This window comes from Monopterus albus, unplaced genomic scaffold (genome assembly GCF_001952655.1).
Source record: "Monopterus albus unplaced genomic scaffold, M_albus_1.0 scaffold342.1, whole genome shotgun sequence".
Lineage (NCBI taxonomy): Eukaryota > Metazoa > Chordata > Actinopteri > Synbranchiformes > Synbranchidae > Monopterus > Monopterus albus.
Window position 1 is genome coordinate 152,416 of NW_018128222.1, and position 18,022 is coordinate 170,437.

The following is an 18,022-nucleotide window of genomic DNA, read 5'->3' on the forward strand; positions in this document are numbered from 1 at the left end:
AATAGCAACTGTAACCCTGGCCCGGTAAATTAATTTCTTCATTGGGATCAATTCTAATCGTGTTCTGCTCCTTGGTTCTAGACAAAGGGATTTTATCGTTTGTCCAACCTAAGCTGTGACCTGGAATGAATAGATTAGATCATAGGCCTCAGACAAAAATACGTTTGCATTTTACATTTTACGCATTTAGCTGACACTCTTGAGAGATTTGTAATGAGAGTAGGTTTCATTTCGCTGCGTCCAAAAGAAGAGTCATGGCCTTTTTGCCCTTACAATAATGCTGTGATCATAAAACAGTCAGGGAAGAGAACTGGCAGTGCTTCAGAGAGAAATGAAATGAGCGTTAAGCAGAGACGTTTATACAGAGCAATTAAAGTAAGTGCAGAGGGGGCTTCATCACATAAAAAGAGTTTTAAGCAATGGAGTGCCAAGAGTGAGGAGACATGAGCAGGTTGGTGCGGGCAGAGGAAATCTACCAGGCTTAATACAGCAGAACACGGGTTGCACCAAAGCCTTGGAGGTTTTCCAGGTGTAGATTTCTGCTCATGTTTCCATCTGCACCAAGGTTTTAAATTTAAAATGTGCAGTCAGGAGGAAGTGCAGGGCATGGGAGAGTTTGGAAATGTTGACGCCAAAGTAGCCTGGTGAATACCGGATGAGTTGAAAGGAGCTGGAGGGAGACTTTCAAGAGGCAAGGAGTTACAAGAGGTCAGACAGAAATCAGTCAAACTTAAGCAAGAAGTTGTGCTGAATACCTGATTCTCGTCAGCAGTGATAGATTGTAGAGAAGAGTTGGGGAAAAGCAGTAACTCGGCCTCGTTGAGACTGAAGACGACAGAAAATGCAGGATTTCTAGCAAGCGAGAACTGAAAGTTATCAGGCCAGCGACAGTTTGTGCCCCAAGCCTCAGCTCAAGAAACGCCATGAACTGATGTGAAACCACTGACTTGTGTTTTGGAAGTTCTCTCTCATCCGACAGTACAGTTGCAGCCTGAGGCTCCAGAGGCGGATATGTCTTTGTACATCAGCCTGCGCCTGAGGCCCTGGCCCTGCCTTGCTCACCAACTCCTTCTTCCTCTCCTCCCCTCGTTTATCCCCTGGCAGTGCTTCAGAGAGAAATGAAATGAGCGTTAAGCAGAGACGTTTATACAGAGCAATTAAAGTAAGTGCAGAGGGGGCTTCATCACATAAAAAGAGTTTTAAGCAATGGAGTGCCAAGAGTGAGGAGACATGAGCAGGTTGGTGCGGGCAGAGGAAATCTACCAGGCTTAATACAGCAGAACACGGGTTGCACCAAAGCCTTGGAGGTTTTCCAGGTGTAGATTTCTGCTCATGTTTCCATCTGCACCAAGGTTTTAAATTTAAAATGTGCAGTCAGGAGGAAGTGCAGGGCATGGGAGAGTTTGGAAATGTTGACGCCAAAGTAGCCTGGTGAATACCGGATGAGTTGAAAGGAGCTGGAGGGAGACTTTCAAGAGGCAAGGAGTTACAAGAGGTCAGACAGAAATCAGTCAAACTTAAGCAAGAAGTTGTGCTGAATACCTGATTCTCGTCAGCAGTGATAGATTGTAGAGAAGAGTTGGGGAAAAGCAGTAACTCGGCCTCGTTGAGACTGAAGACGACAGAAAATGCAGGATTTCTAGCAAGCGAGAACTGAAAGTTATCAGGCCAGCGACAGTTTGTGCCCCAAGCCACAGCTCAAGAAACGCCATGAACTGATGTGAAACCACTGACTTGTGTTTTGGAAGTTCTCTCTCATCCGACAGTACAGTTGCAGCCTGAGGCTCCAGAGGCGGATATGTCTTTGTACATCAGCCTGCGCCTGAGGCCCTGGCCCTGCCTTGCTCACCAACTCCTTCTTCCTCTCCTCCACTCGTTTATCCGCCAGTGCCACCAGAGCATCCAGCTTAAGTGCCCACTCTTCTGGTTGGCACACTGAGAAGAAATGCAGCGGAGAAAGACAGAGAGAGCAAGAGAAAGGACAGACTATGAATGTGATTCGCATTGAAGTGTAACAGTATTTTAAACCCATGCACTCTTATGATATTTTAAAACACTCACAGACAGGGTTATGCCTGGCTCCTGCCTTTGTCAACACGTGGAGCAGAGGTGAATTGTGAGTAAGGGCAGCCACATCCAGCGGGACCAGGCCCTGTTCGCTCACCCTGTTCACCGCCTTCTCCCTCTCTGTTTCCCAGTCCTTCTTTTTCTTCTCACCTCTCTCCCACAAGCTTCCTTCTCCTCCTCCTATTCCTCCTCCTCCGCAGTTGGTGTGATCTCTGGACAGCAGGCTTTGTACAGCCAAAGTGTCCTCATTTTCCACTGCCTCCCACAGGGTCTTGTACTAACAGGGAGATGAAGAAAGGGTGCAGGGCGGCAGGATGGTGAGTAGGTGAGACAGAAAGAAGGAGAGATTTATTTAGTCACTGTGCAAAAGAAGAGACGGTGGATGAGACAGGACACATAAATCAGACCATAAATTGAAGCAGCAGTCTCGCCTGGGATAATGCTTCCCTAGTTACAGAGTCAGCATGTAATGTCAAAGAAAGATCTAATCATTTCTACCATAAAACCAAGTCAGAGGACAGGAAAACATTTCAGACAATGTGATCAGACCATTCATAAAAATGATGCTTAAACGTCTTACAGCATCTGCAGACTTGCTGAGGCGTTTGGGTGTGTCCGTTTCCCCGTGAGCAGATGACTCTCCACCCTTCAGTCTGACAGACAGGCTTCTATAGATGCGTTTGGGCGAGACAGGACCAAGGGAGCGCCGGCGCTGGAGTGTGTTCCTCATGGATACAGACATGACAAGAGAGGAGAAGAGGGAACCCAGGAAGACAGAGAATAGCTGAAGAGACTTAAAAGCAGTTGAAGGTGTGATGGATTGGTTAGTTCATGAAAAGTAAGATTAGGACCCCCGAGCTAAGAGGCGTGGAAAAGGAAGATGGGACGAGAAAAGTGACATCTGAAACAGAAAAACAAGAATGTGACGAGCATATGAGGAAAGGTGAAAGCCATTAGCAACCTGGAAGAGTGTATAATGGGGAATGAGGTGAGAAGTTAACAGAAGGGGGGGGAAGACAATATACAGTCAGACTCACACAGATTATTCTACAGTTAAAGCAATTTTCTGCTGACTTGAAGGGTGAGGCTGAGAGCAGTGCTATTGTGTGGGTGGATAAATGGATAAAAGTTACCACGCCTGTACACAGTAGATGAAAAATACCTTGAAGCATTTATTTTTGTGGCTCCTACCATTCTCCCTTTTGTTCTTCTGTTACTCGCTATTATAGGACACAGGCTTTATTTGCTCTGAGTGGAGTCTCTCGGCACAAAGCAACCCACCCATTAATCTAATTAACTAAAGAAAGGGAATCTCATGTGGAAGAGCCAAAATTATGTCCTTATAATAAATGTCTTCATATCATCAGCTTATAGATAAATCATCGCCAGTACAGTAATGACACTTCATTATCATTTCCATTGCCTTTTCATCAATTACCGGTACAGTCTTTCACTATTGTGCTTGAAAATCTCTTATGTTTTTCCTACACTTGGAGCAGAATGCTGTCTGACATAGCCCCCCCCCCAAAATCTGCAAGTTTTCTTTTTCATTTGTCACTGCCTTTCTTCTCGTTCCCGCTTTCTGCCCTCCCTCTTTTCACAGTTCCACAGTTTGACTGATTACCACATCGCTTTGGTTTGCATCATGCCCGGAGCACTCAGATCTGGAGAGCATCTTGACAAAGAGAAGATACTCAAACTCTGTCATCTCTCGTTCTCTTGTCATCGTTTTCCCACATAAAGAAAAGCCTCACATTTTGGGATTGTATTTTTAAAATTTCATCTCACTATCAAGTCAAGTCCTGGTGTGCAGCTGAGTAGAGCACTATCCCTGTAGCTGAGACCAGGAAGTGGGGGCTCTGGCCACAGCCACACCACCTCTCTGCTATTTCCACGGTACCTCCTCTGTCATTGTGCAGCTCACTGGCTCACACCTCGCCTACACTGTCTGCATATGCATGGGTGCAAGGGCACTGGGGTAATACTAAGACTTAATCCCCTGTCTGTCCATTGTGTCTTACACAGCTGATGAAACAGCTGAGACTGCCTTAGTGTTTGCCCTTTCAGAGGACACACAAAGATAAGACAAGGCAAAACATCTGGGAGACGAAGAAAAGTGTTTGCAAAGTGTGCTATCGTTGCAGTTGAGAGAATAACAGTATCTTTAGTCTTAGGCGCTTCAAAATAACCTATGCTAACCTGTGCAGAGACACCACAGAGTCACTGTGGCTTTATTGCACGTCAGCGTGTCAGGCTGTGGTCCACATGCTGCTTATTTGCAAATAGGCTTTCTGTTTCTTCAGTCTGCTAAATGCTGCGGTTGACAGGTTCAGCCGTGCATGGAAACATGCGATGACTAGAATTTCTAATCTCCCAGGAAATGATACAATGCATTCATTTAAACTACACAGAGCATCACCCTCGAGGGCTGTGATGATGAAAATATATGTCTCTCCGATTATTGAGACACAAGACGCCGCAACAGGAAAAACACAACACAACACAAAAAGCAGGACAAACCAGTGACATCCCAGGTTAAGTCCAGACTACATCCTAACTCGTCTCAAAAGTTGATAGGAAGTTTCTACAAGTTACAAAACTTCACGATACATTTAATTATCTTTATATTAGGCTTTAAAGGGTAATCCTGGGGAATAGACTAGACTGTAACTATATCGTCGTAAATCTATCAAAAACAGTTAACAGTATTCTACTTGGCACAGCCGAACAAAGCTGTCCATACATTTTGAACACCTACTAGCTGAATGAACATTAACTTAACTAGGTATTAATCTCTCACCCTCAGTCGACATTTTCCTTTTTATCGGCCTTATTCCTTCGACGCACTGGTGTATGTTTCAGAAAAGACCGATAACTGAGCTGAGAGTCTCCATTTGACCAACTCTGAGGAGCTTTCCTGAGGTTGAAGCGCACCTGAACGTTTCACTCGAATAAGGACATCGCCGCTACACACGCGCGCGTCCTCCTCGTCCCGCCCTCTTTCTATCGTGTCCTTTAAGGTTTAGACCTTTAAACAACTAACAGCTGTGTTGTCTGATACAGGCTTCATTGTGCTTTTAGACTGTAGTATAGCCTAATCCAGAATTGTATAGGATTTTATCAAATCAGTAACAGTATGACTTACAAATATATATGTCCTAAATAGGGTTCTAGTCTTTATAATAAATGTTTTATTAAAAGTGAATGGCTATTGCTTTTGAGAAGTGAAGCAGCTTGGTGCTACCAGTAGCCTGTTGTGTTCACTTACCTCGGGCGTTGCCATCACAGCGGGCACATTTGTCATTATTAACTTTACAATAAACTGTTACTACATGACCTTCACTGTCTTCGCTGGAAGCAATTATGGTGCGATAATGTGAGCAGAGTAATGTTCTGACAAAGTGTGGGTTGAGGTGACTGGAAAAAGATTTAGAGCTATATTTAGGGTAGCTGTGATGGCGTCTGTCTGTGTGGTAAAATAATAGCAGCAGAACATATTTCATAATCCATCAATTTGTGATTGTTACATCGCAGACTGATATTCTTGCGTGAGGGTGACTGTGAGGTGGTGGTGAGGGGTTCTACACAGGAAGCGGAGACAAGTGGAGAGGAAAGTAAAGGTCAAGCACTGGTGGGAAATATTTCTGCACGTAGTCTCACCAGTGCTTGGACAGAAAGGTTTGTCTTTGTGGTGTATTGTCCCCTGAAGAATTGTCTATGCGCAATAGATGTCAAATAAAGGTGACAAATATAGGCCTACACTGGCACCACCCTGAGCAGTGAGGAGAGCTCTCTGTGTCTTTCTCTCTTTCTCTCTCTTAGGGGCCAATAAAAGTGAAGAGACTGATGGATTTAGCTCTTGTCAAAGCACCAGTGGAGACTTAAGAAACAAATATTTTCCACCTTCTTCTCAGAGGTCTGCTACTCTTCTCTGTCAGCGAAACAAGGCTTTGACCACTTTCTGCATACACAGTCATAAGTTCACTCTGCCTCCAATATGTTTGCTGGAGCACAATGAATTTGTCAGAGTCAACACATACTGCACACTGACAAACTCCAAGAGATTATCCTGCTGTACATGCTTGTGCACACTCGTGCGCACTGCCATACAGACACAAACAGCTGAGGTGGCTAAATTTAATGTCATGCACTATTTTGATGTGCAGTGATCAGTGTTTAAAATATCAGTTGTTTATAATCTGACATGTTGTGGTGGTAGTTGATACTCGCCCCCACACTCCTGTCATCAGATAGTTCCTCAGTAGCCGAGAGGCGTTTGTTGTCATGGTGATAACCAAATTGTGGCTTTCACTGCTAAATGAGACTGCAAAACAAACTCAAGCATCCCACTACACACTCACGGTAGCCTATATTATTTAGCAGTAGCATTCCCTTGGGAATAAACTGATGCTGACCATTTTGATAATAATAATGCACCAATATGCCATTTAATACCCTTGAAGTTTACCATTACATACTTTTGATAGTATTTTTGTATAAGTAACTGAGCTCCACTGTGAAGAACAGTCCATTCAGAAGAAACACGGAACCTAAATAGCTGTTTAGGGAATTCAGGTAAAAAGGGTTATAATAAATACTTAGTTGTTTTGTACATTGTGTTAACGTTATTGTAGAATAAAGTTTTGATTGGAAAAAAAAAACGGCGCCATACATCCTTTAGCTGAAACGCCAGTATAGCATAGTTAGATTTTGTTAGCTGCATAATGTATACGTTTAACGGTTAGTTCATTGAATTGAATACAGATACTACATATAATAGCGCCGTCAATACTTAAGCTTTTTTTACATAACGCTTTAAAAAGAAAACGCCGTCAACATTTGTTTTTGAGGAGCAGGCCGGGTAAGATGCTGATTAGCCAGGTAGCAGCATTTGGCTAGCTTATCAGCTAGCTAACTGTTAGGGGTAGCTAATATTAGTAGCTAGGCTAGCAAACTTTTTTAAGCCACCCCCTTGAGTTGCAATTTTCATTTTTTTTTATAACAGGTGAAAGGAACAAAACCATGAGCGGAGACATTGTTTATGACAAGATCCACTTTAGACATGATCCAAAATGGAGTGGCCGGCTAGGCCCAGCGGAGGGGCGCGGGATGCTGCTCTGTGTGGCCTGTGTCATTGAAATGACTGAAAGTGAAGACATTGCGGTGAGGAATTTATAAGTTATGGGGTGTGTTATCCTCCAGTATTTCCTGCCTCAGGTAGTCTACTTAGGTTTGATCAGAAAATATTTTTTGGAACCTTCATTTCCCGTGATGCATCTCTCCCTCTATCCTTGTACAGTCAGTGAGGAAGTCCTATGCCTTGTCTGCTATCAGTGATGTGCTGAAGTGTTCTCCAGGGGCTTTGAAAACGCTGCTCCAGCAGGACCTCTATGTCTCTACGCGTTTCACATCTTCTCTACTGGGTGAGAAACACCATATACTAACCTGAGACTAGGACGTGAGGAAAGCACTAGTAAGAATGACTAAGTGTGCTTTCCTGTAATGTTTGGAAGGTTTCCTGTTGATTACAAAAGAAGAAGCATCTGCTGTGACTGAGCAATGCACATAGGATCCTTCATTTGATATTGATTATTTCTAGTAATGAGCACACGTTTTTGTAGACATAAAACCATCTAGGGCTGGAAATTGATATTGACCTCCTAATTCACAAAGTCCAGAATGGTTAATTTTGATTTGGTTCAGTTCTGTTACATTTATGATGGTTTGGTTATTTCAAATACATTTTTTTTTACATTCAACAAGTGAGCGAAACTGTTTCCTTGAGTATAAAATTATGTCAAGTTCATATTATATGCTGTAAACAAATTTCCTGATTATAATATTGTGGTTCAAGGAACTACTAAAGCATGACATCTATTTTTTTAGGTGTACATGTGTGAAACATTTCAGCAGAAATAAATAAAGGAGTAATAAAAATACTGCATCCACTAATGGGGAGGCCACAGTGGTGCGGTGGGTAGAGCAGTCGTCTCCCATCCGGAAGGTTGAAGGTTGAATCTCAGTGCCTGCAGTCCACAAGACAGTGACAGCAACATGTTGGGAGTTAGACTATATGATCTGCTCTAGGGGTGTGTGATACTAGATATAGCTCCTTAGGGTACAGGATATACCCTATACTATATGTTGATCATGCAGTGACCGCCAGACAGAAAAACTGGGAAAAATCTTTTAGTAAGCATCTTGTAGTCTTGTAGTCAGAGATATCTTTTCAACAAAGCAAATGATAGCTCAGATCACTGTAAAGAGTTTATTTTCATCCTGGACCTCTCGGGTTTGCTGGGTCTGCACTACGAGGTAGAGTCAGCTAACCACCCTGCTCTAAATGTAATGAACTTTATAATAGACAATAACCTCTTTGTGCACATTGTAACAGCTCATTTTCCACAAAGAAGAATATTTTCCACACCATTCAGTATGAACCGAACCATGTGTAACAAGTGACCTCTGCAAACACAGAACATTTAGTGCAGATGTACAAAAGGCACAAATGCAAAGACTGATCTGGAGATTTTAATCGACATTGAATTGTTCAAATAAGAATCACACTTATTTGGAAAATCAGTATTTTTATCCAGCCCTTTAACCTTCCTTCTCCTTGTACATACTCTCCACTGGGTCAGGCCACGGTCGTGCTAGTGCTGCAGTCACGTCACAGCTTTTCTGCAAGGTCAGACTTGAACAAGCAAGACAATAGATCTCGCCATATTACGTGAGCAGGAAACTACAGAATTATTCACATAGTTAATAGAGTTGACCTGCAGTTCAGTGCTTTTCTTTCTTGTTACAAGCCTAACCAAGGCAGACACTTACCATCTGTGATAGTATTAAATTAGTACATTTATTTCCTTTATAGCTTATACTCATGTGGACTGTCTGTCTAAATATTGCTAAGATGTTTTTCCTTCCCATCAAAATACATTTCTATTGACAACATTTATTTAGTTTTTTGTTTAAAAATGTTGAGAACATTGGTTCAAAATATCAGCTACTGGTATCTTCCATCTAAAGAAGTAAACAATCGTAAAACTAAAGGAACTGTCAGGTTTGCCCGGCTGCACCTGCCTCTCACCTCCCTCTCTTTGTTTCTTCAGCTCCTGATTACACCACCTTGCACACCTGCTTCACATCCCTTGATTAGCACCAGCTGCACTTCATTAGTCCTTCACCTTACTTATACCCTGCTCACTTGGTTAGAAACGCTCTGGTAGGGAGGTGAGCGAGTAAAAAAAAAAAAAATGACGGACCCAGGTAGCTGACTTCGGTATATATATATATATATATATATATATATATGAAAAAAAAAAAAGATTCAGGGGACGTGAGGCAGGTGTGTCAGATAAAGAAATCAGGGGTAAGGGAGCTAAAATAGAGGGAGAGAAGTGAGAGAGGCAGGTGCAGCCGGGCAAACCTGACACTTACTGCTCCCTTGCCAGTTTGTTGATGCTCTCAGGCCAACAATCAGCGCCATTCTCTTCACCAATGTGCATACTGTATGTTTATCCAGTTTTGTTACCTCTTGTCCACCCCGCTCCTCCCAACCTTCTCCACGGACAGTTACCTCCAGATCATATCTCCTCACCACTCTTTCAGCCTCCACCAGCCAGGTGGGTATACAGTCGTCAGACTCCATCTACGTACCACCCATCTCTACTCTGTCTCCTCAGCCATTACCACCTCCACCGGCCAGCCCAGGAGTGACCTTAGCATCCGCAGCTAGGCCAGCTTCATCTATGCCTCCCATGTACTGTTATTGCTAGCTGATCAGCACCTGGTCATTCTCATTCTCCTGTTTAGCCTTCCTTCTCACCTCACCTGTGTATATAGTCTGTATAGCACAAATAAATATTGCTTGCACTGAAGTCAGCCGTGTGGGTCCGTTCGTTTTTCGCTCACTCACCCTCCCGTGTGTGAGCGTTTCTAACAGGAACGCTTGTCATTATTTGTGTTTGTTAGCTGTTTTTATATTCTTTTGACAGCAGAGCCAGACAAACCGCCTTCTCTGTGTAAAATCAGAATATTTAACAACATTCACAGCTTGCACAATACAATGGTCATTTTTATCTTGATTGTATAGTATATAAAATCATTAATATGACATGAGTGTGACGAACCATTGAGGAGTTAGTTTATGATATTCTTACACTCACCACTGCTTTAATTATACCACATTGTATTTTTATGGTACAACATTGTCAGAGGATATTCACTAGATGAATTTCACTTAGTTATTGCAGCATTAATTATTTGGCCAACACCATTTGAGCTCTAATCAAATAATGCAGTGAGTTTATGTGATAAAATGGTAAGCTAGTAAAAACTGAGCAATATGACAAGACACTAAAAGAGTTACGGTTGGCTTCATCATGTGCCAGTGAGCGTAATCCAATATAAAATATACCTTTCATATCCCCCCTATTATGCTGTATTACATGCTTGTGGAGTAGGATTTACAGAGGCAGCCACAGAGACACTTACTTTGTGACATGGCAGCAGCACGAATCCCCTTTTAATGTCTGTGTATCTTCTATTCTGTCAAGCTACCATACTTCTTAACCTAGTTTGTTCCCTCTTTCATGTACGACTGTTCAGTTCCATTTTATGATACCTTTGTGAGAGCTTTGTAGGTTTAACTGAAGTGAAGTCTGCTTTTTAAATCTAGCCTGTTGTTTCTGTTGCTGTTCCCTAGGGATGCTTCACACTGTGGAGGACCAAGCCACTCTGGAAAAGGTTGACCAAGGTGAACAGATGCTACTTTGTGGTTTGGATGAAACGTGTGAGCGTGTGTATACACAAACTCACATACCCTACTCCTGTTTGTACTCACAAACGTAGGCACAGACTATATATGTAGTTGCTGTGATGCAGACTGTGAGAGTGCACACAGGCTGTGTGTCACCTCTTGTAATCAGAGAAACAAACTCTGTGACTGTGGTATTTGTCACTGTTGGTAACTAAGCTGATCTTACATGGACTCCACCGTATCTGTTTCTAAATGTACCATTTTTCAAGGCTTTGACCTCATTTAACATGCTGATTTTCTTTCACTGCTGCACTATGCATAGCTGATGTCTCTGTTTCATTTTGTAATGATCAATTGAGGCAGCTATATGCTGCTTTTTAAAATGTTGGCCTCTGAGTGAACTCTGAGTTATTAGTGCTCAGCCAGATTTTTCTCACTGCAGCCAAGTCTTTCAAATTGTACAAAAAAAAAAAAGTTATGGTACCACAAATGCAAATGACAGATTGATTTTATGGTAACTGTCTTAAAATGCTTTAGGGACCACTTTGCTGTAATAGTAGAGTGCTTATAATGTGACAGCTTTTGCATTTTGCACAGGCAGTGTGTGAAGATCACATTGTGACACTCATTTGAGCCCTGTAAATAATGCAGTCATTATGTGTGTGTGGAGAAGAAATAAATCCTGGAATCCTTCAGAACTGTTCTAACATCAGCTGAGCAGCCATGTAAAGCAGCCAACTTAACGGGGGCTTTGGTTTTAGCTGAGAGATAAACCTAGATCTTGCAGTGATATGAGATGCCGTGTTAATAATCAGTATGGACCCTTGGAAGCATATAATGACATCAGAACTAGTTCAAGAATCCACAACACGCTATCACAGACGCTCACAAGATAAACACTGAAATCCTGAAAAGAAAATTTAAAAATCTTGAAAAGTTTTTTTTTTTTTTTGTAGAGATATATCTAGAAAAGAAATTGTGCATAACTGTAATGTTTACTTAATGAATGCATCTTTGTGCTTCTCTTTTTGTTTGCTGTGTGAACCTGCTGTGTGTGTCAGTGCTGGTTCAGCTAGTTTTAGAGCTCCAGAGTGAGGAGTCGTTTCGTTTTGTTTTGGATGAGATTCTCAAACAGGTGAGACAAACACTTTTACAGAGATGTAGAGAAACACACCTGTTCATCTGCACATGCAGGAGCACACTCCACATCATAAAACATTCAGCAGTACCTGTGTCACTAGCAGCATACCCTCCCAGGGTAAACAGACAGTGTGCTTATCTCCCTCTAGCTACTGTCACCAGTGGAGAGGCCTTATTTTATGAGTCATTACAAAGAATGAATTACAGGCGTCTGTATAATCAGATTATTATGCAGTAGGTTCAGAATGTATTCAGACCCCTTGAGTCTTTGCACACATTTTACTGTGTTAGATTTAATTGTAAATGGATAAAATTGATGTTTTTGCCCATAAATGTTCACTCAATTATCCTTTATGACAAAATGAAAACATGCTTTTAGAATTTTTTTTCAGATTTATTAAAAATGAAAAACTGAAATCTCTCCTTTACAGAAGTAGTCAGACCCTTTGTAGCAGCTTCAGCTTAGAGTCATCTTGGATTTATTCACTTTATCCCATTCCTTCAGGCAGATATAAGTCTGGGCTTTGGCTGAGCCTGTCACTGGCAGTCAGAGACATGCCCTGAAGTAACTCCAGTGTTTTCTTGGTTGTTAGTTTCAGGTCACTGTCATGCTGAAAGGTGAACCTTCGCCCCAGTTTCAGGGCTCTGCAGGAGACTGGGGTGAGGGTTCTGGAGCAGGGACTGGAGTAGGTTTTCTTGTGTTTGGCTGCACTCATCCTTCTCTCAGTTCTTACTAGTCTCCCTGTTCCTGCTGCTGAGATAGCATGATGCTGCCCCCCCCACCGTGCTTCACCATAGGGATGGTGTTTGCAGGTGATGGAGCAGTGCCTGGAGTTCTCCATATAGTGACATAATGCTTGTTCTGACCAAAGAGTTCAGTTTCTGTCCCATCAGACCAGAGTCTTTGTCCTCCTGCTCTTAGACCCATTAGATGCAGTGTGACAAACTCCAATCTGCGTCATCTGCCTTTCAATCGCAGCGGTTTCTGTCCAGCTGCTCGACCATAAAGACCTGACTGACTGAAAACTGCTCAGATGGTCTTCCTTGAGCAGGTTTCCCCATTTCTGTTGTAGATGCAGCTCATGTATAATTAAAGCAAATAGGATGCACCTGGTCACAATTTGAGGTGTCACAACAAGGGGTTTGAGTACATGAAAAACCTTTGAATTTTAATTCCTTTGAAAAAAAAAATACAATTGATTGGCAAAATAGCAATCATCCACACAGGATGCTCTAAATTTACAACACCATAAAGTGGAGAGGTCTGTTAAGCAGCCACTGTGTAAGAAGCTCTGGAGTAAGTTGGAGAGTTCTAGTAGTTGTAGCTTTGCCTGTAAGGCACTGGTCACCACTGTTATTCTTTAAAAATGTGACATGCTCTTTTTATCTCATGCATTCCTGGTCTAGCTGAGCGAACAGCTCACTGTAAAGGGTTTTGCGCCCACATTCAGATTCTTGGGGAGCCTAGTCGAAGCAGTTCCCACTGTGGCCTGTGTCCTGGTGACTCAGTATGGTGAGAAAATGCAACAGACACCCAGTCACATTTCACAGCTAAACAGGAGCTGGTCTAAACAGGGAAAGCTTTCATGTGAATTTAAATATTTTATATTTTTCTCCATATCAGGATGTCTCAATAACCAGAGTTTTGAAATATAATTCCTGAAATGAAAGATGTAGAACTTCTATAGTTCACTTTTGCTGATAGAGTAGAGGTGATAAATCCATATCTCTACCTTGACACTTTTCTCATTAGTGGATTGAAAAGAGGATCACTGAACCTGTTTCCTTGCTGAACTGTCCTAGAGCAAGGAAATGAACTCCTATAAAGTGCGAACCTGCTGCTCTGAAGCAGACGCTGACCTCTGGCTTCTCAGTGCAGGGGGCAATCAGGGAGGTGCGTTTTCCTTTAAGGGAGAATAAAGAATCCACAAAAAAGTTTGAATCAGGAATAAAAATTCAAGAGTAACATGGTCAGGTCAGGTCAGATCTCAGATGGCTCCATAAAATAAAAAACTAAAACGTTTACGTGATGAAGGGAAAATTCACTTCAGATGATGAGATCTAGGAATATTAAAGTTCACCTCTAGTGGAAGAAGAAAGATGTGAAAGAATATTTGATTCTTTGCGTCCGTTGTTCTCTCCAGACAGGCATATCCACAGTGCAATCAGCACAGCTTATTTGGGCCTTTTCAGCTATATCCCAAATGCATAGAAATAGAACTCGCTGCTGCCCTACATGCCAGAGGGCGTACAGGGCTCTAAGTAAGTAAGCAAAGCATAGAAATAGCTACTAATGCTGTGGCCACTTTTGAAATGGTCGTCCCCATGCTGTGTTCACCCTGCCCACTCCCTCAGCTGCAGAGAAGTGACAAAAAAGTCACCAACTTGTATTTTTCTTATTCTTTCCCCTGAACACTCTCTTCAGCTGTTATGACCTTTTTCAATTACACTCCAGCTGCAGTGAGAGAACTGTTCTGTGTCCATAAAAATTCTGCCTGCATAGCCAATCCCAAGACTACACAAGTTAGTAATACATGTTCGATCAACCTTTCCCCTGAAATTCTCCATATGTGAGGATATATTTATATCTGTATGTGCCATTCTCCAGGGTAGTTTGGTGTGCCGACAGCGCACCTCATCACCCCTCCCATGACGGAATCTCTGCTACAACAGCCTCCATGATGTCTGTCTGCTCACTGAATCATTCTCTGATCAGTGGATGCTGTTAATCATCTTCAGATGTGTGTGTGCGTTGTAGTGTGTTTGTGTCATGTCTTTGTTGGCAAGGTTCAGTATCAGCCTTATGTCGAATGTGCAGGCATCATATTTATTTCAGTATGCCACGTGTGTCCACCTCCCATGTATTTTCATGAGTTTTACAAGCTCCCCTGAGCAGCCATAGGTAGGTGATGGGTTGTCACAGTGCTGATGCAAAATGCAAGCTGCCCCTGTTGACTGTGTGTGTTTGTGTGTGGCCTGTCACTCAGCAAATCTCTGTGGGGATGTTTGGACTAATAACAGCAGTGTGGCATTGACAACGTAAGGCCAGAGTGCCCGAGACTTTTCACTCTCTCCCCGACTCACGTCCTGTCTGTCTCCCTCTTCCCTAAAAGAGGGAGTAGGGAAGGGGGAGGAAGCATTAATGAGATAAGGAGAGAGGAAGGTAAAGACAATGAGGAAGATAAGGGAAGGAAAGAGGAACTGCAGGTTGAGATGGCAGCTCAGTTATCTGACAAGACTACACATCGATGTACCATTTTGTTAGGTCAGTCTGCACTTCCAGCCTTATTCCTCTGCAGACATTTGAAGTACAGAAAAAAAATATTTTTGTGCTTTTGGTGGCGATTTATTTGGTTGGACCAAACAAATAAATGTTGTATGTGGGAAACACTGGAAGCTGAAAGCGTAAAAAACAAGAGATGAGACAGAGATGTGTTTAGTTAAGCAGGGTGAAGCAGCAAGTGGAGAACAAAGCAAGAAAATCACAAGACGAAAAGGCACAGCTTCACTGTGGGCAGCAAAACAACGGACAAAGCTAATGAAAAAAACTTTCCCTGTCAAAGAAAACCTGTTTAGTCTTTTTTGTTTCAGTTCTCTGTGTGTGTGCATCATAAAACGTGATGTTAAACAAGAGTCATCCTTCACTCTTATATTTGGTTCCTTTCATTTGCATCCTCTGTCAGTCAAGGTCTTATCTCTCTCCTTCCACTCTCTGTCTCTCCTCATGCCAGGCTCTCATCTTGGTTGCCTCATATATTTTGGTTTAATCAAACATGTCTGGGAGCCTCTCCTGCCCCACATGGGTTTGATCTGCTTCACAGAGCAGCTGGGCCTGGCTCTCCACCTCTGTCATCTCTTTCTCTCTTTATTCTAGACTTGCTGAGTCTCTGCTTCTCTGTCTCCTCTCACCTGTAGTGCTGCCCTGTGCTTTAACCCTGGCTACACTGTGTGCTGACACCTCTCTGTGTGTTTGTGCCTCCCCCTCCAGCTTCTGTACCCTTATTTTCTCATACTTTTGCACTCTAATGCTGTGATTATATCCACATTAATCCAGTAGTTTGGTTATTATTGCTGCCATGTAAACGCTCACGGTTATGTTGCTCACATTAAGACACTTGACCAACAGCTTTGGTTCTTTAATAAGGTTTTCCATGCTGTTCCAATACATCGATCCTTTTATAAAACTGTAGTGTACTTCTGTATCATGTATAGTGACCATAGTGTGATGGGGGCATTGGCACCATGGCAGAGACCACATACCGTATTTATTCAGGGTTTTCCTTTCATTTGTCACCTGTCTGAGTTTCTCACTGTTCTTTCGTCTCTCTGTGAGACTATGCGTACATGGCTCTCTCCCCTGTATTTGACTTACACTCTCTCGCCCTCTAGAATTCTCTTGACCACTGACTCAGCCTTTCTAGCACTGCCTCTCTCTTATCTTTCTCTTTTGCACCATCGCTCTGTCCTTTGTCATCCTATTTTTTTCCCTTTGCAAATCTGAGTCATGGTGTCTCTTAGACAGTGCACTCCAGAGTCTCTTGCTCCTGTCTGCTGTGCTCAGACAAGCGCCTCCTGCCCTGCTCCAATATACTTTTTTAATCTTCTCTCCCTGCCTACCATTTTACTGCACTCCCTCCCCAATAGCCAGTCTTCATTTCTTTCATGTTCATGGCAGCTTTTACCACCAGTGTTGCCTCTGCAGTTGTCTGATAAGGTGAAACTCAGGTGCACGTTGTCTGCTTTATTGTCTTGTTGCTGTTGTTGTCTTTTTCTCTGTACGTCTCTCAAATTATTTTACTTTTACCTATTTCTCTCTCTCCTGTGAATTTTTCTCACCCCCTTACACACACACACACACACACACACACACACACAAGGTTTTTTATTGTTAATTAAGAATATGGGTATCTTAGACACATGGCTGGATTAAACACACTGTATTTCAGTTGTTCCCTTCATATGTGAGATATTTATTTATTATGGTTGCACCAACCTAGTTTCCAGCCGGTTGTGTATGTATCCTCTTCATTTATTCAGTCTAAAGCTTCATCTGTTTACTCTCTGATCTCCCATATCTGTTCACCAGTGCCCTTGCTCGATCGTTTGTGTTCAGCCTTGCTTTACCCAGATGAAGGACTTAAGGCTTCAGTCCTGTATGTGTGGCTGAAACTGTTCAGGACAGCTGGCGGCTCGGCGGTCCGGTCTTTGGCTACTGTCATCAGGGACAGAGTGTGTATCCTGTTGCTGCAGACCTTGACCAACGCCGGCTCCCCACAGCTCATCAATAGCTGTGCTGGTGAGAAAAACATCTGTCAGATTTATTCATTTATCATTATTTTTATGGGTTATTTGAAGACAAAAACACTTTAATACAAATGTTAAATGGGATGCACAGGTGACATTCAGTACATTTTACAAGATGAATTTAACATCTAATGCTGGAAAAATGACAATGATAGAAACCACACATATTTGATAACATACATTAAATTGTTCTATTGAGAAAATTAAAATATTCTTCTTTGAACTGAAAGCTTTAATCACCACATGTGTGTGGAGTGAGTTTTGTGCCTGTTTCACTCTGGAGATTTTTTTTTTATAAACATTAGTGAGTGCATCAGCTGCCGGAGTAAAAATCTGCATTAGTTATTGGCCTCATTTACATTTATAAAGCACTAAATGCACTGAGTGAGACTGAGTTCTTTTCATCTAAAGGTTGTTGAAGTAGTATAGTAATATAGGGACGTATGCAAAATACAATTTCCAAGTTAAGGTCAGGGGAGGATGTTATAAAAATTGCATGAAACCTTCACCTAAGCACAACAACTGCCTTAATGACAGTCTGTGGAAAAGGCTATTATGAATTTGTTGTCATGTATGAAACATATAGCCTCACTCCAGGCTGAGAAATAATGTAGGATGAGGACAATTATGGTATGGACTTACAAGAGGAATAAAAGACTTTATAGTGCGGATGGAAATTATGTTGTTTCACGTCCAACCACAGTCTAGCTAAGGGCGAGGCAGGATGGAAAAAGAGGAGGGATTATACTG

General features: G+C 42.3%; 2 protein-coding genes across 8 annotated transcripts in view; one reads left to right on the forward strand and one right to left on the reverse strand.

The window, feature by feature from the left end:
* LOC109974651 (ankyrin repeat and fibronectin type-III domain-containing protein 1) overlaps positions 1–5,033 on the reverse strand; it is a 17,926-nt gene extending 12,893 nt beyond the window's left edge. The window contains exons 1-5 of one of the 2 annotated variants that reach the window (XM_020624968.1): positions 4,868–5,033; positions 2,648–3,028; positions 2,062–2,344; positions 1,850–1,935; positions 948–1,062 (exon numbers count right to left, since the gene is read on the reverse strand). In XM_020624968.1, the coding sequence (XP_020480624.1) occupies positions 948–1,062; positions 1,850–1,935; positions 2,062–2,344; positions 2,648–2,809 (646 nt within the window). In that variant the 5' untranslated portion in view covers positions 2,810–3,028; positions 4,868–5,033. Of the gene's footprint in view, positions 1–947; positions 1,063–1,734; positions 1,936–2,061; positions 2,345–2,647; positions 3,029–4,867 lie in introns of both variants that reach the window. The other variant, XM_020624969.1, reaches the window with a different exon arrangement.
* A 1,284-nt stretch (positions 5,034–6,317) lies between these two features.
* Positions 6,318–18,022, forward strand: part of mei1 (meiotic double-stranded break formation protein 1) — a 54,705-nt gene continuing 43,000 nt past the window's right edge. For 4 of the 6 annotated variants that reach the window (XM_020624995.1, XM_020624997.1, XM_020624999.1 and 1 more), the window contains exons 1-7: positions 6,710–6,928; positions 7,073–7,230; positions 7,367–7,490; positions 10,775–10,825; positions 11,890–11,963; positions 13,376–13,481; positions 17,055–17,264. In XM_020624995.1, coding sequence (XP_020480651.1) covers positions 7,090–7,230; positions 7,367–7,490; positions 10,775–10,825; positions 11,890–11,963; positions 13,376–13,481; positions 17,055–17,264 — 706 coding nt within the window. In that variant the 5' untranslated portion in view covers positions 6,710–6,928; positions 7,073–7,089. Of the gene's footprint in view, positions 6,643–6,709; positions 6,929–7,072; positions 7,231–7,366; positions 7,491–10,774; positions 10,826–11,889; positions 11,964–13,375; positions 13,482–17,054; positions 17,265–18,022 lie in introns of those variants that run through there. The other 2 variants (XM_020624996.1, XM_020625000.1) reach the window with 2 other exon arrangements.